Source organism: Bufo bufo, chromosome 8 (assembly GCF_905171765.1).
Source record: "Bufo bufo chromosome 8, aBufBuf1.1, whole genome shotgun sequence".
Lineage (NCBI taxonomy): Eukaryota > Metazoa > Chordata > Amphibia > Anura > Bufonidae > Bufo > Bufo bufo.
Window position 1 is genome coordinate 57,411,104 of NC_053396.1, and position 27,943 is coordinate 57,439,046.

The 27,943-nt window shown below is 45.6% G+C and overlaps 1 protein-coding gene across 4 annotated transcripts in view; it reads left to right on the top strand.

Annotated features, from left to right (window-relative positions):
- GABRA3 (gamma-aminobutyric acid type A receptor subunit alpha3) overlaps nt 1–27,943 on the top strand; it is a 487,939-nt gene that overhangs the window by 291,680 nt on the left and 168,316 nt on the right. For all 4 annotated transcript variants that reach the window (XM_040405233.1, XM_040405234.1, XM_040405237.1 and 1 more), the window contains one exon: nt 27,210–27,353. In XM_040405233.1, coding sequence (XP_040261167.1) covers nt 27,210–27,353 — 144 coding nt within the window. The remainder of the gene's footprint in view (nt 1–27,209; nt 27,354–27,943) is intronic.

Genomic DNA, 27,943 nt, shown 5'->3' on the forward strand with positions numbered 1-27,943 from the left:
ATTCCACTTGGAGCAAGCTTCAGCTAAATCCTGAGGAGTGTTTATTACATGAGAAGAGTTCTGGAATCTCACAATCAATTTCACAGGATACCCCCATTTATAGGGGATATTATTATCACGTAAAGTTTTGGTATAAGTTTGTAATTCCCTCCTCCTGGAGAGAGTGGCTGAGGAGACATCTGTGAAGAGAAGTATATTTTGGAACCTCAGGAATTGCGTTGTTGCTTTTTTGTGTTGCTCTCATTAGAGATTCTTTAAGATGAAAAAAATGGATCCTAGCTAGGACATCTCTGGGAGTCGTTGAGGGAAGGGATTTGGGCTTTGGCATTCGATGAGCTCTGTCAATGATCAAGTCTGAGCTAGGAGTATCTGGGAGATATGCCACAATTAAATCAGAAATAAAGTATTGTAACTGGGTGTCCATAATATTCTCAGGAATGTTTCTAAAGCGAATATTGTTCTTTCTGGAACGATCCTCTAAATCAGCTACTTTCAGCTTGATGGCAGCCAGTTCATCTTCAACCGCATTATGGCCATCTACTAGTGAATTGTGAGCAGAGACAAATTCCTCAATTTTTTCTTCAAGGTGAGCAGTTCTCTCACCTATGGAGACTATGTCCGCATGTATAACAGATATGGTTTCTTTAAAGTGACTATAAATTTACCTTTTCAAATCCATAAGCATGTCTTGCATTATGGACACAGAAATGTTGGTTTCTATATGAGGAGCTGGAGAGCCTGTCACACAGGGGGACTTGTTAGGAGATGATTCACTCACCCTTACATGCCTGCCTTTGTCATGCAGAGAGGATGGACTTGCATTGTTGGCGTTCCCAGAAGCTTCCGAAAGAGGAGAGAGAGGGCTCAACTCACATGGGGAGGAGCGCACTGCTGCTTCTGTGCTTTAGAGGCCAGCGCCATCTTGCTTGGAGCCTGATGCTGGCAGGAAAAAGGCTGTCATTTTCTGTGGCGCCGCTCCTCTCTTTTTTCCCCTCATCATCATCAGAGGACACCGCGGGGTTGCAGGGATCAGGGGAGCAAGAGAGGTGGGTGATAGAATACACCACAATGAGCTGCTTTGTGCCGCTTCACGGGGTTCCACACGGAGCTCCTTCACTACACGTCCTCCTTGCCCGGCATCCGGCCACGCCCCCTACTATCGTAAATTTATTATGAATTTTTCTGTAATTGCTAAACCGTTGACCGACCTTACTAAGAAAGGGGCGGATTTGGAGAATTGTTCTACTGAGGCCATTTCTTCATTTGAAAAATTAAAAAAGGCATTCAGTAGCGCTCCCATTCTGATCCAGCCTGATCAGGAGAGACCTTTTATTGTGGAGGTGGATGCATCCGAGGACGGCGCAGGAGCAGTCCTTTCACAAGGTCCTGCTAGCCTCACTAACCTGAGACAGTGTGCCTTCTTCTCCAGGAAATTCTCTCCCACGGAGAGAAACTACGACATAGGGAATAGGGAGCTGCTGGCCATTAAATAAGCATTTGAGGAGTGGAGGCATTTTCTGGAGGGGGCAAGGCATTGTGTAACTGTTGTCACTGACCATAAAAACCTTATGTTTCTCGAGTCTGCTAAGAGGTTGAATCCCCGTCAAGCCAGATGGGCTCTGTTTTTTACTCGTTTTGATCTTTCCATTACGTTCAGGCCGGGAAGTAAAAATGTGAAGGTGGACGCATTAGCTCGGTGCATCCATGCTTTTCAACCTACTGAGGTACCACCTGAATCCATCCTACCAGCAAAAATCTTCATAGCAGCTCTAACCCAGGATATCTCGGCTCGCATTAGGTCTGAACAACATCTGGCACCGGTATCCACCCCAACAGATAAGTTGTTTGTTCCCGTACAATTTTGTCTCCAGCTGTTGGGTGAGTGTCACGATTCTGCCTTTTGTAGACATCTGGGTGTTGAGGGCACTAAGGATCTGGTTTCTAGATCTTATTGGTGGACCACTCTAACTAGGGATGTCAAGTCCTACGTGTCAGCCTGTGAGGTTTGTGCCAGGTCTAAGACACCTAGGACTCGCCCTGCTGGTAACCTACGACCCCTACCCATTCCCAGTAGACCCTGGTCCCATATCTCGATGGACTTTATAACTGACCTACCGCCGGCGGAGGGTAAGACTGTGGTTTGGGTAGTGGTTGATAGGTTTAGCAAGATGGTTCATTTCATTCCCCTGTCTAAACCAAAATTCCCAAATGCTAAAACCCCTTTTATTTTTGTGAAAGAAATTGTTTGATTGCATGCTATCCCGGAAAATATTGTTTCTGACAGGGGTGTGCAGTTTGTGTCCAAATTCTGGAGGGCCTTCTGTCAAAAATGTCAAATTTCATTGTCTTTTTCCTCGGCCTACAACCCTGAGAGTAATGGGCAGACTGAACGCCTTAATCAGTGTGTGGAACAATTCTTGAGGTTGTATGTTGCTGATGAACAGCAATTATGAGTTAAATTTCTTCCATTGGCTAAATTTGCTTTGAATAAACGTGTCAATTCTTCTGCTGGAGTTTCACCTTTCTTTTGTAACCATGGTTTACATCCCCGTTTTCATTCTGGGTCATCCGTCTCCTCCTCTAACCCTGAGGCGGATAGGCTCTCCTCTGAACTGTGCACAGTTTGGGCCCGGGTTCAATCGAACTTAGAAAAGGCTCAAAGTTCTCAGAAACTCAAGGCCGATAGGAGACGTTCAAGGGGGGTGAATATTCAGGTTGGGGATAAGGTATGGTTGTCCTCCAAGAATCTCTCTCTTAAGGTAGATTCTAAAAAGTTTGCTCCTCATTTTATTGGACCATATAAGATCACGGAGGTGATTAACCCGGTATCATTTAGGTTGGAGCTGCCCGAGTCATTCCACATTCATACTATTTTGAACCGGTAGTACCATCAAAAGCCTCGCCTCTGCCGGTTCTTGTTAATTATGCTGTTGAGTATGTGGTGTCTAAAATAGTGCATGTCAGGAAGGTGCGTAATTCCCTGCAGTACCTGATTCACTGGAAGGGGTATGGACCTGTAGAGAGAGATCTTGGGTACCTGCCAGGGAGGTTCATGCTCCTAGACTTGTTCAAAAATTTCATTTAGAACACCCTGAAAGGCCATCGCCTGAAGTCTTGGGTCCGGTGGCCCATCGTAAAAGGGGGGGTACTGTAACGGGGTGCCGAAGGCGCACTCGGTCTCCCATCAGCCGCAGACCTGCTGCTTAGCTTCGGGAGCAAGGATCTGTGTTTGACCGAGTTCCCAGGGCGGCTTTGCTAGCTGGGAGGCTCCCTGCTCCTAGGTCTGCCTTGAGCGCCGAGCTGATCACTCGGTGCTCGACTGGTCGGTCTGTCGACTGGTCGGTCTGTCGGTCATGTGACACTTGCCACGTCACATGACCCTCAGTCCCCACTATAAATGCAGGCAGCCTGCTGGCCACAGGTTGCCTGTTAATTTAGGTTCCTGGCGTTTGTTGGATACCTGTATACTTACCTGATCCTGTTCCCTGACGATCCTTTGCCTGGTCCTCCTGTACTGCGCATCCCTCCTGGTATTTTGACCTCGGCTTCCACCTGACTATTCTTTGCGGACTCCTTTGGTACTTCTCGACTCTCCTGGTATTTATGACCCCGGCTTCTCCTGACCATTCTTTGCTTATCCCTCTGTACTGCATTGTCCTCTTGGTTTAACCCGGTCCATTCACTATCCGTTATTTGTCTTGTCTGTCCTTCCCGCACGTATCCTAAGTTAGGGACTGCCGTCCAGTTGTCCCCTGTCATCAGGACTCGTGAGGCAAGTAGGCAGGGCCAGGGGTGAGGGGGGAGCGCAGTGGTCACAATCCTCCCCCCTGTGTGTGTGTGTACATGACCGTTACAATAACAGCAGTATTTAACGATTTTAGTGGACTGTCAGAAATGCAGCGCAAGCCGCAAATGTACTATCTAGCACAAAAAGGGTGTTTTTTTTCAACCAACACTATAATAGCAGTATTTAACGGTTTTATTGGACTGCCAGAAATGCAGCGCAGGCCGCAAATGTACTTTCTAGCACAAAATGTGAGTTTTTTTCAAACGACAATGTAACAGCAGTATTAAACGGTTTTATTGGACTGTCAGAAATGCAGCTCAGGCTGCAAATGTACTATCTAGCACAAAAAGTGTACTTTTTTCAACCAACACTATAACCGCAGTATTTAACGGTTTTATTGGACTGTCAGAAAGGCAGTGCAGGCCGCAAATGTACTATCTAGCACAAAAAGTGAGTTTTTTGCAAACGACAATGTAACAGCAGTATTAAACGGTTTTATTGGACTGTCAGAAATGCAGCGCAGGCCGCAAATGAACTATCTAGCACAAAAAGTGTGCTTTTTTCAACCAACACTATAACAGCAGTATTTAACGGTTTTGGTGGACTGTCAGAAATGCAGCGCAGGCTGCAAATGTACTATCTAGCACAAAAATGTAGTTTTTTTCAAACAACAATATAACAGCAGTATTAAACGGTTTTGATGGACTGTCAGAAATGCAGCGCAGGCCGCAAATGTACTATCTAGCACAAAAAGTGTGCTTTTTTTCAACCAACAATGCAACAGCAGTATTTAACGGTTTTATTGGACTGTCAGAAATGCAGCGCAGGCTGCAAATGTACTATCTAGCACAAAAAGTTATGTTTTTTTCAACCAACAATGTATTAGCAGTATTTAACGGTTTTATTTGACTGTCAGATATGCAGTGCCGGTGTCCGAAAGAGAAAAAATTGCTTTATGTCACACTAATAAATATGTGACAGACTAATGTAATTGAATTATTTTCACTGGCAGGTATGCACTGCATGCTGAGGGGTATTTTACCACCCAAAAAAGTTAATTTGCCCCCCTGGAATCTAACAGATGGATTTAATGAATAGATTTTCCCTGTCAGATATTAAGCACAGGGGTACTTCACAGAAAAAAATGTGAATATGTCCCCTCCCTGGGGCCCTGAAGTCACAGACGGATTACCTATATTATTTTCCCTTTACCTGGCACATATGCAGTGCAAGTGTCCTTAAAAAATGCCTAGATGTCGCCCACTGAGCTACCAGAACAGGATTAAAGTAATGTCCCTGGCACACATGCAGTTGCAAGTGCACTGCACTTGCAAAAATGGTCGCTGAAGCCCACCTAAAAAACAGACTGATTAAAGCCTTTTTCTCTGTGGCACTGGGCTCAGGGGTACAAAAATGTAGCATAGCACCCACAAAATTAATTGCTGTAGTTTGCAGATTTAACACCAAGAACACCAGATTTGTTTCCTAATCTTTCTCTCACAGCTGCAGCATCCTCTCCCTACACTAGTAAGAGCTGATTTGACGTGCCGCGCTACGTGACTCCAGCTTATATAGAGGCTGGGTCACATGCTGCACTGGCCAATCACAGCCATGCCATTAGTAGGCTTTTACGAAAATGTTCGGGGTCGGGTCCGGGTACAAAAAACCCTAAAGTTTGGTACGAACCCGAACTTTACAGTTCGGGTTCGCTCAACCCTAATAATTAAGGCTTCCATCTTATTGGTATTAAATTACATCTCTTAGTTTACGGCTAATGTAGGAAAAAAGAAAACTGATGCAGAATAAGCCTCCCTGCACTCTCCCTCTCCAATTTACTTCTATTAATCATTTTCAGCAATACTATCTCCAGCGCATAAGCGCTTGCCACATTTCTCCCTATGTTCAATTCACACGACAATGGCAGAGATCATGCGGAATGAGGTTTTTATAGAGTTGTGACAACACAGGGGATGGCTATCTGCGGATTGGCTGAATGCACAGCATTATGGGTGATCTTGTGTTCCTAGGCTTGTCTCCACTACACTTAGTTTCACTTTGTAACATGTGCAGCTGGCATTTTAGGAAAACCAGATTCGTTATTACGAAGTGTGAGAAAAATCTGATTTGTTGCAAATCAAAGTTTTACTAAATTTTGGACTGAATTCAGCTTAGAATGATTACTGAATAGCGATGGTTTTAGCCCTTCGCTATCAAAGCAAAATGGGGGGATGTTTTTCTATTGCCAAGTAAGGCCAAATTACTTTATTACTAGGAAACACTGTCTACGCAGTTTGCCACAGTTTATGGCAAGCAGATGCCTGATGCTCATGTGTCTAAATCCCTTAATGGGCCATGTCGTGCTGAGGACCTTCTTGGACTCTGGCCTTTCCCAGGTGCATACCATTTTACCATTTTCCATGATCCTCTGGACAGGTAGACTGGAACAGTGGCCCAAACTAGCTCTTTGGTCTCTCTTGCCCAGCCTCGAGGGTCATCTCACAGAGGGTTTTTTGTGCAGCAGGAGGCGTTGTGACACCTAAACAGACTGCGAGTTTCCAAAATATCACTTTTGTCAAAATAAATCGAGTCAGGAGGATTTTTACATTCCACCTGCTGAGGATGAATAGATTTGCCCTCATTTATGGTGCCTCATCTTGTCACTGCTGCTACCTGGATGCCTACCATTATGTTCTGTACCACATTGCTGCTACTGCCGCTATCATGCCACTGCCACTGTTTGCCTGCCTACCATCATGTTCCTTATTGTATGGCTGCTGCTGCCAGCATGCCACTGTTGCCGTCGGCCTGCCTACTATCATGTTCCATACTGTATGGCTGCTGACACCATCATGCTGCTGCTGCCACTACTACTACACACATCTACTACCTTGTCTGTTCCATGCTGTGCTGCTACTACTGCCGCTACTGTTGCCACGATTACCATACCCTTACCACATCCACACTGTACTTCTGCTGCACCCAAATAAAAGGAATAATTTTTCCACGGTCATTCAGAATAAGGCACCCTTTCTTCTGACAATTAAAACTTGTGCTTGCCATGTAAAAATATGGGCAGGCAGTCTGCACCCGTTAAGACCAAATTTTGGACACTTGTGCAGAAGGAGCCACTCTTTATTCTGACAATTAAGGCTAGTTTCACACTAGCAGTAAATTCTACCTGTAAAGGAAGATCTTGTCAGAAGACATTGTATCCGGCATAGCCAGAAGAGACCAAAGCACCACTACAATGGGACTTGATGGGGATCTGGCCAGTTTCCGGCATTAGTGCCAGGATTCGGCTGGACAAATACCACTGCAAATAGTGGTTTTTGTCCGGCCATAGTCTGGCACTAAAGCTGTAAAAAGGCTGGATCCCCACCGAGTCCCATTATAGTCAATGGGCTTCAGTGGGGTAAGGTAGTAAGTATCTGGCTATGCCAGATATGATGTCTTCCGCCAGACTGTTCCTCTGCCAGAACAGCTTGCAAGAAGAATTTACCGTTAGTGTGAAACTAGCCTAACACTTGTGCGTGCTATGTATAAATACAGGAAGGCATTATGCCCCTGTTGAGGCATAATTTTTGGACGCTTGTTCAGAAAAGCAATTTTTTAATTGTTTGAATACAGGCAGGCATTTCTGCCCTCATTAATACATCAATTTTGGACGCTCGGTCCCAACAAGCCATTGAGTTTTTCCCCATAACATCTAGAACGCTTCCAAGAGACAATTTTTGAAAGCGTTCTAATTTGAAAAAACATAACACATGCGAATAAAACATGCATTTCCCCATAGCTATATATTGTCACAGCCAGACAGCTGAGAAGCGCTCACAGGAGCTTCTCAGATCCTCCTCCTTGAATTTCTTTGTTTTGGTTTAGTTTCTCATCTCGTTAGTCTATCTCAGCTGTCATGCAGTTGGACTGATTGCTACCCTTTAAGTTCCTCCCCATAATGCAGTAGTGTGCGGCTGATACAACTTCCTGGAGTGTGTGTGCATGCTGTTCCCAGTTCCCAGTTCCCAGTCGTCAGTCGTCTGCAAGATAAGTGCTGTTTATGTATTTATGATTTTGTCTTTTCTGGATCCAGTTGACCCTGACTCCCTCCGTGTCAGTGTAGGGAGCCGGTGGTCGTGTCCCTTCACTATTGTAGGGTCTTCAGGTAATAGATAGCCGAGGAACGTGGATATGCGACCATCCACCTTTGGGGTGTTCGCATAGGCTGAGCAGTGAGGGAGAGCGGCAGGTCTATTGCAGGGGTCTCCCTTTGTTCCTTAGTTGTGGATCCAGAGAGACACTGTTTATATGGTATTGTCTTGTTTCCTGTACACCATCCGTGACATTATCAGCCGCCAAAACCGTCTCAAGCATGGATCCGGTTTCACTTTTGGCTGAACGCTTTCAGGGTCTTTCTTTGGAGGTAGCTGATCTCCGTAAGACTTTTTCTCAGTTTCAAGTGACCGGTTCAGCTTGCGTTCATGGAGTTTGTGCTGAGCCTAAGATCTCGCTCCCGGATACGTTCTCCGGGGGTAGTGAGAATTTTGTGCGTTTTAGAGAGGCTTGCAAACTCCATTTTCGCCTTCTTCCCCATTCTTCTGGTGATGAAGAACGGAGGGTGGGGATCATTATATCGCTGCTCAGGGGTAACGCTCAGTCCTGGGCCTTTTCGCTGCCGGAGGGGGCACGGCCCCTTCGTTCAGTGGATGAATTCTTTTTAGCCCTGGGTCAGATATATGATGATCCGGATTGTATTGCTCTGGCTGAGTCTAGACTACGTCTGTTATGCCAGGGTAAACAATCCGCAGAGATATACTGTTCAGAATTTCGGAAATGGGCAGCAGATACGGGTTGGAATGATGCTGCACTCCGAAGTCAATTTTGCTATGGTCTTTCAGAGGGATTGAAAGATGCATTTGCCTTTCATGAAAGACCTACCTCCTTGGATTCTGCTATGTCTCAGGCTGTTCGTATTGACAGGCGTCTTAGAGAGAGAGGAGAGATCTCTCCTTCCTGTCATACTCAGTCCCGGGACAGTGCAGCGGTCTCATTCTGTGCACAGGGGTCTCAGTCGCTGTCAGCCCCTTCTGAGCAGGAGTCCATGCAGCTGGGGTTGATTGCCTCTGACAATAGAAGATTCAGCCCGCTGGGGAGGGTTTGTTTTTGTTGTGGAGGTATAAATCATCTGGCAAATGTTTGTCCCTCTAGGAGATTCAGGCAGTTTTCTGGGAGTAATAAAGAGACAAAAAGGAAAAAATCTTTTAAAAATGTTCCGTCTGTTACTATTGGCAGGGTTGAGGCGGAAATTGAAGGTTTTCCGTTTGCTTGTAGTTCCCGTTTTGTCCTGCCTGCTAGGGTGGCGCTAGAGAGCAAGAGCATTTTTTGTGAGATTTTTGTGGATAGTGGAGCAGCTGTCAACCTCATTGATAATCAATTTGCAATAACTCATGGTTTCCAGGTATGCACTTTGGGAAAGGATATTCCTGTTTTTGCTATTGATTCAGCTCCACTTTCTCAGAAATCATTAAAGGGCATAGTTCACAATATCCGTTTAATTGTGAGTGATGCTCATGTTGAGGATGTGTCATGTTTCGTCCTTAGCGGTTTGCCTACTCCTCTAGTGTTGGGGCTACCCTGGCTCACTAAACATAACCCCACCATTGATTGGCAAGCGAGGCAAATAAATGGTTGGAGTAACTTTTGCAGAGAGAATTGCCTCATAACATCTGTTTCTGAGGTTTCTACTAAGACTGTACCACCTTTCCTCTCTGAATTTTTGGATGTCTTCTCTGAGAGTGGAGTTCAGGGTTTACCTCCGCACAGGGAGTATGATTGCCCTATTAATCTCATCCCAGGCGCCAAGCTGCCTAAATCTCGTTTATACAATCTCTCCCAACCTGAGAGGGTCGCTATGCGGGCTTATATCTCTGAGAGTCTGAGAAAAGGACACATACGACCCTCGAAGTCACCTGTTGCCGCTGTTTTTTTCTTTGTTAAGAAAAAAGATGGTTCTTTAAGACCTTGTCTGGATTTCAGGGAGCTGAACAGTATCACTATTCGTGATCCTTATCCGCTTCCTCTGATCCCGGACCTGTTTAACCAGGTTGTTGGGGCTAAAGTCTTTTCCAAATTAGACCTAAGAGGGGCATACAACCTGGTTAGGGTCAGAGAAGGAGACGAATGAAAGACGGCTTTCAATACCCCTGAGGGCCATTTTGAGAATTTGGTTATGCCTTTTGGTTTGATGAATGCCCCAGCCGTTTTTCAGCATTTCGTCAACAGAATTTTTTATCATTTAATGGGAAAATTTGTATTAGTGTATTTGGATGACATTTTGATTTTTTCTCCTGATTTCAAGACTCATAAGGAACACTTACGTCAGGTCTTGCTCATCCTGCGGGAGAATAAATTATACGCGAAACTGGAAAAATGTGTGTTTGCGGTTCCAGAAATCCAATTTCTGGGGTTTCTTGTCTCCGCTTCTGGTTTTCGCATGGACCCCGAGAAGGTCCGCGCTGTGCTTGAGTGGGAGCTTCCTGAGAATCAGAAGGCGCTGATGCGTTTTTTGGGCTTTGCCAATTATTACAGGAAATTTATTTTTAATTATTCCTCTGTTGTTAAACCACTCACTGATAGGACCAGAAAGGGGGTAGATTTTTCTTCCTGGTCGGTAGAGGCGCGTAAGGCCTTTTCTAATATCAAGGAGAGTTTTGCTTCCGCTCCCATCCTAGTACAACCTGATATTTCGTTACCCTTCATAGTTGAGGTTGATGCTTCTGAGGTAGGGGTGGGTGCGGTCTTGTCTCAGGGTTCCTCTCCTGCCAAATGGCAACCGTGTGCCTTTTTCTCAAAGAAACTCTCCTCCGCAGAGAGAAATTATGATGTGGGAGATAGGGAATTGTTGGCCATCAAGTTGGCTTTTGAGAAATGGCGCCATTGGCTAGAGGGAGCCAGACACCCTATTACCGTGTTTACTGACCATAAAAATCTGGCCTACTTGGAGTCAGCCAAGTGTCTGAACCCGAGACAGGCCAGATGGTCTTTGTTCTTTTCAAGGTTTAATTTTGTTGTTACATTCCGCCCTGGGGTTAAGAATGTGAAGGCAGATGCCCTGTCACGTTGTTTTCCGGGAGGTGGGAATTTTGAAGACCCGGGTCCCATTTTGGCTGAAGGTGTGGTGGTCTCTGCTCTTTTTCCTGAATTGGAGGCAGAGGTGCAGGCAGCCCAGTCAGAAGCTCCTGATCTTTGTCCTCCTGGGAGGTTGTTTGTGCCTCTCGCTTTGAGAAACAAGATTTTTAAGGAACACCACGACACGGTCCTTGCTGGGCACCCGGGGGCAAGAGCCACACTGGATCTCATCGCTCAGAGATTCTGGTGGCCTGCGCTTCGTAAGTCGGTTGAGGGTTTTGTGGCAGCTTGCGAGACTTGCGCTCGTGCCAAGGTCCCTCATTCACGGCCATCAGGTCCTCTCCTTCCTTTGCCCATTCCTTCCCGTCCTTGGACACATCTGTCCATGGACTTCATAACGGACTTGCCTCGTTCCTCGGGGAAGTCTGTGATTCTGGTGGTGGTGGACCGTTTTAGCAAAATGGTGCATTTTATCCCTTTTCCTGGTTTGCCCAATGCTAAGACGCTGGCGCAGGCATTTATTGACCACATTGTCAAATTGCATGGGATTCCTTCAGACATAGTCTCTGATAGGGGCACGCAGTTTGTTTCCAGATTCTGGAAGGCTTTCTGTTCTCGCTTGGGGGTTCGGTTGTCATTCTCTTCTGCTTTCCATCCGCAGTCGAATGGCCAGACAGAGCGCGTCAATCAGAATCTGGAGACATATCTGCGCTGTTTTGTGGCGGAGAATCAGGAGGATTGGTGTTCTTTTTTGTCCCTTGCTGAGTTTGCTTTAAATAACCGTCGTCAGGAGTCCTCTGATAAGTCACCATTTTTTGGTGCATATGGGTTCCATCCGCAGTTTGGGACTTTCTCGGGAGAGGGCTCTTCTGGTTTGCCTGATGAGGACAGATTCTCCTCGTCTTTGTCATCTATTTGGCAAAAGATTCAGGATAATCTAAAGAGCATGAGTGAGAGATATAAGCGTGTGGCGGATAAGAGACGTGTGCCCGGTCCGGACCTGAATGTTGGTGATCTGGTGTGGTTGTCTACCAAGAATATCAAATTGAAGGTTCCCTCCTGGAAGTTGGGTCCTAGGTTTATTGGGCCTTACAAGATCCTGTCTGTCATCAATCCTGTTGCCTACCGTCTTGATCTTCTTCAGACTTGGAAGATCCATAATGTTTTTCATAAGTCCTTATTGAAACCTTATGTTCAACCTATTGTACCCTCGCCTTTGCCTCCTCCTCCGATTATGGTTGATGGAAATCTTGAATTTCAGGTCTCTAGGATTGTGGATTCTCGTCTTGTCCGCGGTTCCCTCCAGTACCTCGTTCATTGGGAGGGTTATGGTCCTGAGGAGAGGATGTGGGTCCCAGTGACGGACATTAAGGCCTCTCGTCTCATCAGGGCTTTCCATAGGTCCCATCCTGAGAAGGTGGGCTCTGAGTGTCCGGAGTCCACTCCTAGAGGGAGGGGTACTGTCACAGCCAGACAGCTGAGAAGCGCTCACAGGAGCTTCTCAGATCCTCCTCCTTGAATTTCTTTGTTTTGGTTTAGTTTCTCATCTCGTTAGTCTATCTCAGCTGTCATGCAGTTGGACTGATTGCTACCCTTTAAGTTCCTCCCCATAATGCAGTAGTGTGCGGCTGATACAACTTCCTGGAGTGTGTGTGCATGCTGTTCCCAGTTCCCAGTTCCCAGTCCACAGTCGTCAGTCGTCTGCAAGATAAGTGCTGTTTATGTATTTATGATTTTGTCTTTTCTGGATCCAGGTGACCCTGACTCCCTCCGTGTCAGTGTAGGGAGCCGGTGGTCGTGTCCCTTCACTATTGTAGGGTCTTCAGGTAATAGATAGCCGAGGAACGTGGATATGCGGCCATCCACCTTTGGGGTGTTCGCATAGGCTGAGCAGTGAGGGAGAGCGGCAGGTCTATTGCAGGGGTCTCCCTTTGTTCCTTAGTTGTGGATCCAGAGAGACACTGTTTATATGGTATTGTCTTGTTTCCTGTACACCATCCGTGACATATATATGTCATTGTCATTGACATTATTTGCCATTGCTGTCATGCTGTCACTACGTTAAAGAGCTTGAGGGGGGGGGGGAGAAGGAGCAAAAATGTGTAAAAAATTAAAAAGAGATAAAATTTTTCCCTAAAAAATCCTAGGAGATGTTATATACCAATTTGAATACAATTTTTGGGAAATTTGATAAATCGGACTGAAATTTCAAGAAATTTGCTTATCCTTAGTTAAAACACTAGAACTAGAGTTCTGATTACCAGAACTGGTACTGTGCGTTGCCGTTCCGTAGCAGGTAAAATGTCTTCACAACTATTTAGCTCTTTCATATAGGGTGCTACAAAAGCTGGGTAACACAGAGAGGAGGATTGGAGTGGTAGTTGGCATGGTACTCATGGTGGCTCCTTACAGAACTTCAGTGCCTTGTGTGCCAGGAAAGGTGATCAGGATCACAATTAACAGCAGCGAGACAGATTAACCCCTTAAGGACTCAGCCCTATTTCACCTTAAGGACTTGGCCATTTTTTGCAAATCTGACCAGTGTCACTTTAAGTGCTGATAACTTTAAAATGCCTTTACTTTCCCAGGCCGTTCTGAGATAGTTTTTTCGTCACATTTTATACTTCATGACACTGCCAAAATTGGCATAAAATTTTTTAAAAATTACCAAACATTTGGAAAAATTAGCAAATTTCCAAGTTTCAATTTCTCTACTTCTATAATACATAGTAATAACTCCAAAAATAGTTATTACTTTACATTCCCCATATGTCTACTTCATGTTTGGATCATTTTGGGAATGATATTTTATTTTTTGGGGATGTTACAAGGCTTAGAAGTTTAGAAGCAAATCTTGACATTTTTCAGAAATTTAAAAAAACCCAATTTTTAGGGACCAGTTCAGGTCTGAAGTCACTTTGCAAGGCTTACATAATAGAAACCACCCAAAAATGACCCCATTCTATAAACTACACCCCTCAAGGTATTCAAAACTGATTTTACAAACTTTGTTAATCCTTTAGGTGTTCCACAAGAATTAATGGAAAATAGAGATACAATTTCAAAATTTCACTTTTTTGGCAGATTTTCCATTTTAATATTTTTTTTCCAGTTACAAAGCAAGGGTTAACAGCCAAACCAAACTCAATATTTATGGCCCTGATTCTGTAGTTTACAGAAACACCCTATATGTGGTCGTAAACTACTGTACGGGCACACGGCAGGGCGCAGAAGGAAAGGAATGCCAAACGGTTTTTGGAAGGCAGATTTTGCTGGACTGTTTTTTTTTACACCATGTCCCATTTGAAGCCCCCCTGATGCACCCCTAGAGTAGAAACTCCATAAAAGTGACCCCATCTAAGAAACTACACCCCTCAAGGTATTCAAAACAGATTTTACAAACGTCATTAACCCTTTAGGTGTTCCACAAGAATTAATGGAAAATAGAGATACAATTTCAAAATTTAACTTTTTTGGCAGATTTTCCATTTTAATAATTTTTTTCCAGTTACAAAGCAAGGGTTAACAGCCAAACCAAACTCAATATTTATGGCCCTGATTCTGTAGTTTACAGAAACACCCCATATGTGGTCGTAAACAGCTGTACGGGCACACGTCAGGGCGCAGAAGGAAAGGAATGCCATACAGTTTTCGGAAGGCAGACTTTGCTGGACTGTTTTTTTTGACACCATGTCCAATTTGAAGCCCCCCTGATGCACCCCTAGAGTAGAAATTCCAAAAAAGTGGTCCCATTTTAGAAACTACGGGATAGGGTGTATTGTTGGTACTAGTTTAGGGTACATATGATTTTTGGTTGCTCTATATTACACTTTTTGTGAGGCAAGGTAACAAGAAATAGCTGTTTTGGCACCATTTTTATTTTTTGTTATTTACAACATTCATCTGACAGGTTAGATCATGTGATATTTTTATAGACCAGGTTGTCACAGATGAGGCGATACCTAATATATATACTTTTTTTTTATTTATGTAAGTTTTACACAATGATTTCTTTTTTGAAGCAAAAAAAATCATGTTTTAGTGTTTACATAGTCTGAGAGCCATATTATTTTCAGTTTTTGGGCGATTATCTTGGGTAGGGTATGATTTTTGCGGGATGAGATGACGGTTTTAGTGGCACTATTTTGGGGTGCATATGACTTTTTGATCGCTTGCTATTACACTTTTTGTGATGTAAGGTGACAAAAAATTGTTTATTTAGCACAGTTTTTTTTTTTTTTACGCTGTTCATCTGAGGGGTTAGGTCATGTGATATTTTTATAGAGCCGGTCGATACGAACGCGGCGATACCAAATATGTATACTTTTTATTTATTTATGTAAGTTTTACACAATAACAACATTTTTAAAACAAAAAAAATTATGTTTTAGTGTCTCCATATTCTGAGCCATAGTTTTTTTTATTTTTTGGGCGATTGTCTCAGATAGGGGCTAATTTTTTGCAGGATGAGGTGACGGTTAGATTGGTACTATTTTGGTGGCCAAACACCTTTTTGATCGCTTGCTTGATGTAAGGTGACAAAAAAATTGTTTATTTAGCACAGTTATTATTTTTTACGGTGTTCATCTGAGGGGTTAGGTCATGTGATATTTTTATAGAGCCGGTCGATACGGACGCGGCAATACCTAATATGTATACTTTTTTTCCCCCTATTTTTTACTGATATTTTTTTACTTTATTTGGGGAAAATGACGTTTTTGTTTATTTTTACTTGAAACTTTAAATTTTTGGGGGGGAAAACTTTACTTTTTCAACTTTTTTTTTCACTTTCTTTTTTGTCCCACTTTGGGACTTGAACTTTTTGGGGTCTAATCCTTTACAATGCATTCCAATACTTCTGTATTGGAATGCATTGGCTGTATGAGTAATACTGTGTGTATTACTCATACAGCTTCTCGCCTGTGAGATCCAGGGAGGTGGATCTCACAGGCTCTTCACCTTCCTTAGGCATCGCTCTGCCTTCCATGCCATCGGGTCCCCCCTACAGCCGCATGGGGACCCAATTGCACCGCCGACTACCGCCGCCCGCACAATAAAAAGCCGCAAACCGCAGGTCTGAATTGACCTGCGGTTTGCGGCGTTCGCCGACACAGGGGGGTCACGGGACCCCCCCGCACATTTAGCCGTGGTGCCTGCTCAATGACTTGAGCAGGCACCGTGTTCTGATCACCGGCCGCCGGGCGGCGGTGATTGAAACAACACATGACGTACCAGTACGTCATGGGTCCCTAAGGGGTTAATGACCTATGGCATATCGTGTATGCTACGATCGGGTTTTAGTTACTGCATTATGACACTCACAGTATGTCATGAAATCGCAGCGCATAGCCTGGCTATGAGCTGAGCGCTGCGATTGGCCAGCGCTACAGCATAGGAGAAAGAGATGCCGGCAGGTTCCCCTGGGTGGAGCCTAACTATGAACATACCGGAGGCTATAACCGGAGAACGGAGCGGCGCCCGGGGATAACAGTAAGTGCAGGGGGATCCCTGGGCGCCGCTCTACACGTCTGTATAGTCAGTTTAGATACTTTATTCTGGTGAAAGGTCCTCTTTAAATTAAAATACATATGATTATGATAAATAAAAAAAAAGACTTGGAGGAGAAGATGAGACGCAGGTCACAGTAGTGAGCCAGACCTACATATAGGGGAATACAGCACCACATACCTATTACATCCAGTGACATCTCCTATCATGTAGATCTTCTCTTTCCTCTTCTCCTCCGTTTGACCCAGAACGCTATGACAAATTCTTTCAGCCGCACCTCGTCTCTACAGAGTATGTTACACAAACACGTTAGATGTCTCATAATTGGGGTAATTTATCAAACTGGTATAAAGTAGAACTGGCTTAGGTGCCCATAACAACCAATTAGATTCCACCTTTTTATTTTTCAAAGGAGCTGTCAAAAATGAAAGGTGGAATCTGTTGCTATGGGTAACTAACCCATTTCTGCTTTACACCAGTTTTATAAATTACCCCAAAGGTCCCTATAGTGTCTACAGCAATTATAATGTCCCCTAGAGTGCACCAGTAATAACACCATATATTGTGCTCCAGGTAATAATGCCTGTATAGTGTCCCCAAAAATAATGTCCCCTAATAGCAACGCCCCCACACTACCCTATATAGTAATTTCCCCCACACTGCTCCATATAGTAATTTCCCCCACACTGCCCCCACATAGTAATTTCCCCCCACACTGCCCCGATATAGTAATTTCCCCCACAAACTCCCAATATAGTAATTTCCTACACACACTCCCAATATAGTAATTTTACCCACACTTCACCCATATAGTAATTTCCCCCCCCCCCACTGCTCCATACAGTAATTTCTTCCACACTGCCTCCCATGTAGTAATTCCCCCCACACTGTTCCCCATGTAGTAGTTTTCCCCCACAAAGTAATTTGCCCCCACAGTGCCCCCAATTAAGTAATTTCCCCCCCTGTCCCTGTGGTAATATGTCCTCCTCTGCAGGCTAATACTTACCTGTGTCCGGAATGGTGAGGCAGGCGCGCGCACATCAAAACCCTGTGCGCGATGACATCATCACACACACTACGCGATGACGCCACCATGCACGCCGCGCAGGCTTTTACCACCACATAGGCCTCAGGCCTACTAGACTTGAAGCCTATGGCGGTGATAGGCGGCGGGGCAGGGAACTATGTGCTCCTGTGCCCCGCCACAGTATGTGGGCGTTCGGGTCAGCGTTGGGCCCCCCCACAATGCCGGGCCCGAGGCTGCCGACCCGAATGTCCCTATTATAATCCGCCACTACCAAGAGGGACCAGCAAAGTGTCAGCTGTAACATATAGCTGCCACTCTGCTGCTATGGTTGATATCGGTGCTGGCACCTATATCAGCTGTATAACCCCTTCCATGCTGCAGTCTGTAGGGTCCGCTGTATGGAAGGGTTTAACAGAGAGAGAGCTCTCTCCCTCTCCATAGGGCCGCTGCGCTACTGTGGCAGCGTCCCGATGGTTTGAAGGGTTAACAGAGGGAGGGAGCTCCCTCCCCCATTGAGCAGCTGCAGTGTCCCAATAGTTACCATGGAAACTGGTCATCTGCACAGGCATCCAGGCTTGCCATGGTATCTAAGCCTGACAGAATCCTGCAAGAGGCAGGATCCTGATCAGACTTAGTGTAAAGTCACAATACACTGCAGTACACTATGCAGTGTATAAAAATGTATTGATGAGCCATCAGACCCACTGGATCTTCAAGAACCAAGTAGGTCTGGGTACAAAAAGTGTTCAAAAGTGTACAAAATAATCTTTTTCCTATATCTGCGCATTTATAATTGGTTAAAAAAAAAAGGTATTGCCGCATCTGTAACGACCTGATCTATAAAAGGATTGTTACTTTTCCTGTACGGTGAATACCATGAAAAAAAAAAATAAACTATGATGAAATTGCAATTTTGCCCAACTCACTTCCAAAAAATGGTATAAAAAGTCATCAAAAAAGTCAAACCGTCACCTCATGCCGCAAAAAATTAGCCCCTATATGAGACAATGTAACATGTAATAAATAAACCTTTATTTATAATAAAAAAATTCTAAATTCACAGAAAAGTTGTCATTTTCAAAATTTGAATTTCTCAGCTTTTAAGGCAAATTTACCACTAACAGGAAGTACAAGGTGTCACAAGAAAACAATTTTAGAATGGCTTGGATAATTAAAAGCATTCAAAAGTTATTACCACATAAAGTGACACATCTCAGATTTTCAGAATTCAGCCTGGTCACAAAGTTGCAAAACGGCCTGGTCATTAAGGGGTTAAAGAGGGGTGGTCCGATCAACCCTCTCTATGAAATAATTCCGGATTTTACTAGTTTTACGACGTAAAGTCATGATTTTATTAAAGACACGGAGGCTTCGTATTGAATTCTCTTTCTTTACTGGAATTATAGCAGCAAACAAAACAGGAAGAGAAAACTAGTGACCTAGGAAACAGGCCACTCCCTTATTACAGCCGGTATACAGGGAGTGCAGAATTATTAGGCAAGTTGTATTTTTGAGGATTAATTTTATTATTGAACAACAACCATGTTCTCAATGAACCCAAAAAACTCATTAATATCAAAGCGGAATATTTTTGGAAGTAGTTTTTAGTTTGTTTTTAGTTTTAGCTATTTTAGGGGGATATCTGTGTGTGCAGGTGACTATTACTGTGCATAATTATTAGGCAACTTAACAAAAAACAAATATATACCCATTTCAATTATTTATTTTTACCAGTGAAACCAATATAACATCTCAACATTCACAAATATACATTTCTGACATTCAAAAACAAAACAAAAACAAATCAGTGACCAATATAGCCACCTTTCTTTGCAAGGACACTCAAAAGCCTGCCATCCATGGATTCTGTCAGTGTTTTGATCTTACCATCAACATTGCGTGCAGCAGCAACCACAGCCTCCCAGACACTGTTCAGAGAGGTGTACTGTTTTCCCTCCTTGTAAATCTCACATTTGATGATGGACCACAGGTTCTCAATGGGGTTCAGATCAGGTGAACAAGGAGGCCATGTCATTAGATTTTCTTTTTTTATACCCTTTCTTGCCAGCCACGCTGTGGAGTACTTGGACGCGTGTGATGGAGCATTGTCCTGCATGAAAATCATGTTTTTCTTGAAGGATGCAGACTTCTTCATGTACCACTGCTTGAAGAAGGTGTCTTCCAGAAACTGGCAGTAGGACTGGGAGTTGAGCTTGACTCCATCCTCAACCCGAAAAGGCCCCACAAGCTCATCTTTGATGATACCAGCCCAAACCAGTACTCCACCTCCACCTTGCTGGCGTCTGAGTCGGACTGGAGCTCTCTGCCCTTTACCAATCCAGCCACGGGCCCATCCATCTGGCCCATCAAGACTCACTCTCATTTCATCAGTCCATAAAACCTTAGAAAAATCAGTCTTGAGATATTTCTTGGCCCAGTCTTGACGTTTCAGCTTGTGTGTCTTGTTCAGTGGTGGTCGTCTTTCAGCCTTTCTTACCTTGGCCATGTCTCTGAGTATTGCACACCTTGTGCTTTTGGGCACTCCAGTGATGTTGCAGCTCTGAAATATGGCCAAACTGGTGGCAAGTGGCATCTTGGCAGCTGCACGCTTGACTTTTCTCAGTTCATGGGCAGTTATTTTGCGCCTTGGTTTTTCCACACGCTTCTTGCGACCCTGTTGACTATTTTCAATGAAACGCTTGATTGTTCGATGATCACGCTTCAGAAGCTTTGCAATTTTAAGAGTGCTGCATCCCTCTGCAAGATATCTCACTATTTTTAATTTTTTTGAGCCTGTCAAGTCCTTCTTTTGACCCATTTTGCCAAAGGAAAGGAAGTTGCCTAATAATTATGCACACCTAATATAGGGTGTTGATGTCATTAGACCACACCCTTCTCATTACAGAGATGCACATCACCTAATATGCTTAATTGGTAGTAGGCTTTCGAGCCTATACAGCTTGGAGTAAGACAACATGCATAAAGAGGATGATGTGGTCAAAATACTCATTTGCCTAATAATTCTGCACGCAGTGTAATAACCAGCAACTCCTGATGATCCTCCTCTTTCTTTGCAATCATGCCCAGCGAACAGGCTGATAACGAACTGGAACTGCGGAACTCCAAATGAACGCCCCACAGGAACTGGAACCAACTGAAACTGGAACTTGAAGCCACAATGTAACCTCCGAACTGTAAACATCTCAGTGTCCGAACAGTACGAGCGGGAATCCTGGCCGTCTGATCACTGAAGAATCAACCTGAAAGGAAAGAAGAAGAAAGACATGCCAACATCAATGCCACCCTAGTAACAAAGGGAGAAGATCCTATACAGCTGGAGAACATATGCCATATGATAACATAAGCCACATCCCCTGATAGCCCATACCTACCTACTTCGAGTGGAACTTGAGCGGGAGTTAGAAAAACCGGGAGGGTCAATACTCCGTGTCTTTAAAAAAATCATGACTTTACGTTGTAAAACTAGTAAAATCCACAATTTTATGTCCGACACGGAGGCTTCGTATTGCAAGTTCAAAGCTGCATGACCACCGAGGAGAAAACGTGAGGAGACGGGTGAAAGTAGAAGTCCCGAAAGGTAGATTCACGCGACCAGTCGGCTGCCTTCAAGATGTCTTGCAATCGTGCCCCCGAAACCAACATCGAAGTGGCAGACGCACTACGAGTGGAATGTGCAGTAAAGATGGAAGTGTCCACCCCCGCAAGTGATAGTACCCATTTGACCCAGCGCGCTAAAGTGGCTCTAGACACTGGAGCAAAAGGAGAGCAAAATGAAAGAAAAAGATTGGGAGAGGCAGAAGATCGATAGACCGCCGTCCTTGCCTCGTATTCGCGCAGTCAGGAGACCGGACACAAGGCCGGCCTACTCGGGAAGCTCGGATAAGAGACCGAACGAGACGCAGTCTTGTTGCGTCTAGAGATCTCAAAGGTCACCCCTTCTTCCGTAAAGGACCTGGCAGAAAAATCTAAGGCCTGTACATCGGAGACACGTTTACAGGACACCAGACACAAAAGGGACACTAACTTAGACAACAGTTGGCACAGGGAGAGATCCGCGTTCGAGGGCCAGGAAGAAAAAAGGGACAGAACGCAGGAAACGTCCCAGGTAGCCGCATACCTAGGCCTAGGAGGACGTGCAAGGTGAGAACCCTTAAGTAGACGGCATACCAAAGGGTGTTGCCCTGCTGGGCAACCACTGAAACCTTGGTGAGCCGATGAGACGGCTGATCTATAAACGTTAATGGTGCGATAAGCCCGACTGGCCTTGAATAAGGATGTCAAGAACTGAAGAATGGCCGTCACAGGGGCTGAAACGGGATCCAAGTCCCGTCCCATGCACCAACTAGCCCAAACTTTCCATGCGGACCTATATGCGCGTCTAGTGCCGGGGGCCCAGGAGTTAGCCAATAAGCGTCGAGATCGGAAGGCCCTGGAAATCCCAAGGGTCCCCGAAATCCTCCACGCTAACAGGGGTAACGAGCCCTCCAGAAGAAGAGGGTGAGACTGATCGAGGGGCCCCGACAAGAGATCCGGAAGGGCCAGTAACAGCCTGGGGATATCCACCATCAACTCCAGGAGCTGGGGAAACCACACTTGAGACCCCCAAAACGGGGTCAGCAGAACCAGCTCGGCACCTTGGCATCTGACCTGAAGAAGGACTCTGGGAATTAGGGCAAACGGGGGGAACGCGTATAGCAACGTGGTGGACCAATCCTGGAGCAACGCGTCTACTGCCTCCGCTGTGGGATCCGGACACCAGCTGTAAAAGCGTGGAAGTTGGGCGTTGAGCCGGGAAGCAAAGAGGTTGATGGCAAAGGGACCCCAAAGTGAAGATATCGCGGAGAAAACCTCCACCTTCAACTTCCAGTCGCTGCTGTCCGACCAGTGACGAGAACTCCAGTCCGCCTGGATATTGTGGAGGCCGGGGATATAGTGCGCCTGGACAAGCAGATTCCTGGAAAAACTGTTATTCCAGAAATCCTTCGCCAGTCGAGCCAGCAATGCGGAACGAGTGCCACCCATGTGGTTGACATAGTGTACAGCGGACACATTTTCCATGCAGAGTCGAATGCAAGCATTTACGGTGTTGTTCGTGAAGCTCCGGATTGCAAAGGAGCTGGCCAGGAGTTCGAGGGCATTGATATGGAGACAAGACTCCTCTACTGACCAGAGGCCTCCTGTGGATACTCCGTTGCAGTGGGCTCCCCAACCTGACGAGGCTGGAATCGGAGTCCACCGTGAGATCCGGTTGGGACCCGAAGATGGCTCTGCCGTTCCAGGCCGACAGATTGTGTATCCACCACGTCAACTCGTCCCGTGTCTACGCATCCAGAGACACCATATCCGAATACGAGATGCCTCTGCGAAGATGGGCTATCTTCAGGCGCTGGAGAGCCCGATAATGAAGGGGGGCTGGGAAGACCGCCTGAATGGAGGATGAAAGAAGGCCAATGATGCGGGCCAGGTGGCGTAGCGACAATTGGCGGTGTGTCAACGCCCGCCGTAACTCCCTGCAAATCGAGCGCACCTTCATCAACGGGAGACTAAGGGATTCCGTTTCCGAATCCACTAGTAAGCCGAGAAACTCCATACGTCTGGACGGGGACTGACTGGATTTCTCCAGATTGAGGAGGAAACCTAGTCGCAAGAGGAGATCTATTGTCCATTGAATGTGTGACAGCAGTGTCTCCCGACCCTGGGCCATAAAGAGGATATCGTCCAGGTAAATGATCAACCGGACACCCCTGCTCTGCAGCCAGGACACCACTGGGCACATCAGCTTGGTGAAGCACCAAGGAGCCAAGGAGAGGCCTAAAGGAAGGCAGGTGAAACGCCAGGTTTCGGTGTTCCAGAGAAACCTGAGGAGGTCCCTGGAAAATTCTGCAACCCGCGACGTCAAATATGCGTCTTGGAGGTCCAATTTGGCCATCCAATCGGCGGGAAGGAGAAGATCCCGCATGAGGTGAATGCCCTCCATTTTAAAATGCCGGTAACGAACGAGGGCATTTAAAGCACAGAGGTTGATCACCGGTCGCATCTGGCCGCCCTTCTTTTCTACTAAGAAGATGTTGCTCAAGACCCCCGGTGAAGGGGTGGGGGCCCGTTCTATGGCCCCTTTGAGGAACAGAGCAGAGAGCTCTTCTTCGACCAAGGCGCGGTCAGACGCAGATAAAATCATTGGGTGGGGGGGAATACGGTCCGGGGTGTCCACAAGCTCTATTTGGAAACCTCTGACAGTGGAGAGGACCCACCTGTCCGAGGTGATGGCCTATGGAAAAAACAATGGAGTCTGCCCCCTACGGATGGATTGGAAGAAACATGAGGAAAATGTAGGCTTACCGTATGTACGTCTTGCGCCGGGAGTTTCTATAAAGCCTCAGGAGAGCCAGGGTCTTCCGTGGGCCGGGAAGAAGGGGGATTGATGGCGCGTCTCCTGGAAGGACGACCCATGGAACCCAGTAGACTGGGTAAAGGAGCCTCGGCCCATGTTACGGGTCTGGTTGGTGTACCGGCCAGACAGACACCCCCTGATACTGCCGGCCCTGGTAGAGACCCGGCCCTGAAAAACTCTCCGCATGGAGGATTGCGCCTTGTTGAGGGCTGTGAAGGCCCCCACGAAGCGCCCTAACTCCTTGATAAAAGAGTCTCCAAACAGGAGCCCCTGGTCGTCTTTGCCCGGTTCTGTGAGGGCGAGGTTCGCCAATTTTGGCTCGATCTTAAAGAGAATGGCTTTTCGCCGTTCGATAGATAGGGAAGTGTTGACGCTTCCAGCAATGCAAATTGCTCTCTGCACCCAACCCCTGAGTTCCTCAGGGTCAACTTGCTTGTCCTCAGCTCTGGCGGACTCGGCCAAATCAAAAAGTTTAGCTTATCTTGGCATGCCTTCAAGGCGGAATCCAATCCCTTACAGGGGTTCCATCCTAGATAAGCTAAGAATTGCGTCATCTTTGGATCCACCGTAGGGGTCTCACAAACTTTATTAGGGATTAAGGTTCTAGGACACTCCGTTTTTAGTTTGTTACGGGCCACTTTGCTAAGCGGGTGGCGGACCCAGGTCTCCAGGTATTTGGATACATGGTCTGCTGGGAGCCATTCGGCGGACCTTGGTTGGTGCAAGTCATCCGGGTTGAATAAAGGATCCCCAAAGGGGTCCGCGATCGCGCCTTCCGCAGTAGCTGGGGGATTGTTGGAGATGCCCAAAGGGAGAACCTTAGGTGGTGTCGAGGTAGAAGGACCCGGGTCCTGCATCTCCATACCGTCCTCGAAATCATGAGCGGACTCATCCTCAGCCTCCTCACCTGACCCGATTTCTGAGTCGGAGTCACTCTCAGGGTGTGCTCTAGCACATTTCCATTGCCTCGCCCGTTCTGCCTGGCGAGGTAAGGCTCTTTTGCGTGAATGCAACACGCTATCCATAGGGTGAGAAACTTCACCAATCACATGAGTTCTGGAGGCCTGAGAGTCATGATGGGACTGATCATTAGAAGGGGGCTCGGACCGTGCTGGGCGTGCAGGATGTGCTGTGCCCTGGGCACCAGTAGAATGCACCAAAAGAGCCTTTGAGAGGGTGTGGGAAATGGTCGCAGATACAGAGCCCATGGCCGAGGCAATGACTTCTGCCACTGACTTCTGGAAAGCCGAGGGATCGTTACTAATTGGGCCAGAGGGAATAGGGGATAGCTGGTGAGTAGTCACATGAGCCTGATGGGGGTCAGTGTCCCCCGAGGGGTGAGATGGGGTGGTAGGATTAGTCATGGTGGGTGTCACAAAACCCAGAGTATACGACCTGGGATGGCCTGGATATAAAAAAAATGTGGACAGAGAGGGACGAGAAAAAAACCCTTAGGGCACAGAGAGAGCGCAGCAGGGATCGGGATCTCCGGAGCTCGGCAGCTATGAGCGGCGTGCACCAGTGTTAAGATGGCCGCCGAAGTCACACGAGAATTGCAGCGCTAGGAGAAGGGAGCAAGAAGCTCTCGCCTCCGAGATCTCACAAGAGTTCCGACGCCATGGCCAGAGAGGGAAAGAGAATGCCGTGGGATGTGCGACACAGGCGGGGAAGAGGAGCGGAACAAAAGCTCAGCGAGGCGAGCGGGACAAGTAGGGAGAGGAAAGAAAGTAATAGATAAAAGAGGGGGTAAGGAACCGAGACAACTCAGTACCAAGATCACTAAACCCCAGAGTACAAACCCCAGAGTAACGGCATATACTTATCTCTATTCTCTTCCTGAGCAGCAAAGAAAGAGGAGGATCGTCAGGAGTTGCTGGTTATTATACCGGCTGTAATAAGGGAGTGGCCTGCTTCCTAGGTCACTAGTTTTCTCTTCCTGTTTTGTTTGCTGCTATAATTTCAGTAAAGAAAGAGAAAGAAATACGAAGCCTCCGTGTCGGACATAAAATTAAAAGCTCAGCAAGGCACAAAATTGTTACAATCACTCCACCTCAAAATGTATATATTCTAGTTACTAATACAGATAGTTGCTTAAGTACATGTAGAAAGTTCTAGTGACGGTGATGCACAGAGATTACAGCATATGCATTAAATAAAAGAAAAATCTACTAATAAGTTTATTGAACTCCTATGAAATTTTCTAAGATATATGGTATATTAGTGTTAGGTACCTTGATGCCTGGTAGATGGGCCCGACACATGTTTGATCAAAAATGTGTGCAAAGAGTTTCTATTTTTCCATTTATAGTAGGTATAATACCACTTTAATTTAGAATGATCCCCATTGCTCAGCTCTATTGTTTATATGTGAAATGTTGTGCAGCCATTTTTTTTTAATCAATTATGTATATTTATAATATAAGTAATTTAAAGGGGTTGCCTGCTTTTTTCATATTGATGGCCTATCCTTAGGATAAGTCATCAATATCAGATCGGCAGAGGGCCGACTCCCGGCACCCCCGATAAGCAGTTTTAAGAGACTGCAGTGCTTGTATGAGAGCTGCCTTCTCTTCATTGTTTACCTACAGGTGTTATTACAACTGCTCTGCCTCTATTCACTTCAATGGGATGGTATTGTCCTATTTACTTGAACAGGAACATTGAAGTTAATGAGACAGTGGTGTTGTAATTACACCTGCTCGCCGCACAAGCACTGCAGTCTGATTGCTAATCGGCGGCGGTGCCGGGAGTTGGACGCTCACTAATCTGATATTGGTGACCTATCCTGAGGGTAAATCATCAATTTAAAAAAGAGGACAATCCCTTTAATTCTTGAAAGTTCCTTTAAAGGGAACCTGTTGCCAGAAAATTCACAGTTAAACCAGACACAATGACTTGTAGGACTAGCTCAGCAAAATGTAATGATTCCTTTTGCTTAGAGACCAGTTTCTTCAATCTGGAAAAATTCTTTTAATCCATATTCAAATAAGCAGTTAAATGTACCAAGGGTGGATCCAAGCCACTCTGCTGCTCCCTGTACCTTTTCTTCTCCACATTCCTCTGCCAACTCCTTCCTTTCCTTCTTGATTGACAGAGTTAGGTGACATACCTATGCGGGAACCTGGACCTGTCAATTTAAAACTAGAAAGAGGTGCAGGCAGATGAAGCGGGGAGGGGGGGATTTGTGAGAGTGCACAGAGTTGGTTGGGTCCACCCTCAGACCCCACACTTACCTGTTTATCTGTACAAGTACTGAATTTTTTATTTCTTTAGTACTTATATCTTTAAGAACATTTGTTTTACTTGTACTTTGTCTTATAATTAGATGATCATCATAGCTTTTTCTTCCGCAGATGCTTATCCCAGTACTGAAGTAGTTTATGCATGGACCAATGGTTCTGATAAATCTGTTGCTGTTGCTCCAGATGGCTCTAGACTCAATCAATATGACCTATTAGGCTTAGTAGTAGGAACTGAAACAATCCGTTCAAGCACAGGTACGTCAAAATGATGAATGTAGTTTTTATGATTTACAGTTACAAATGTACCCAGGTAAGTATTTTATCTAAATATATGTAAAATGTATGTGTTGTCCTTGAAAAGGGGCCATGCTTATTTCTGCAAAGTTAAAAACACTAATTCACTCCAGGGATATAAAACACATATGAACATCTACTCACACACCTTCCATCCATGAGGGTGTGGATATTTCTTTAGACTGGCACCTGGTGGTGGATCCACCAAAATTTTGAAGAGGGGCCAGCCTCTACATAACTTCAGTGAATCCTTCTCCTCTTCTAAATGTAAGACAGCTTCCTAGCTGTCTTACATTTAGATAATTTTCTACACCTAAAACAGGCATAGAAAATGGTAAATGAGATGCCACGCCCACTTTTTTTAGACATGGTGTGAGAGGGGCGAAATCGCAGATTGTGGTGCAAAGGACCTTAGGAGCGCTGTCCAGCACTGCTAAGGGTTAGAACGGAAGTACAGATGTGGACAGCACACGGTGTGCTGTCTGCATATTTTGCGACCCCCTTGAAATGAATGGGTCCGCATCTCATCTGTAAAGATGAGTAATGGATGT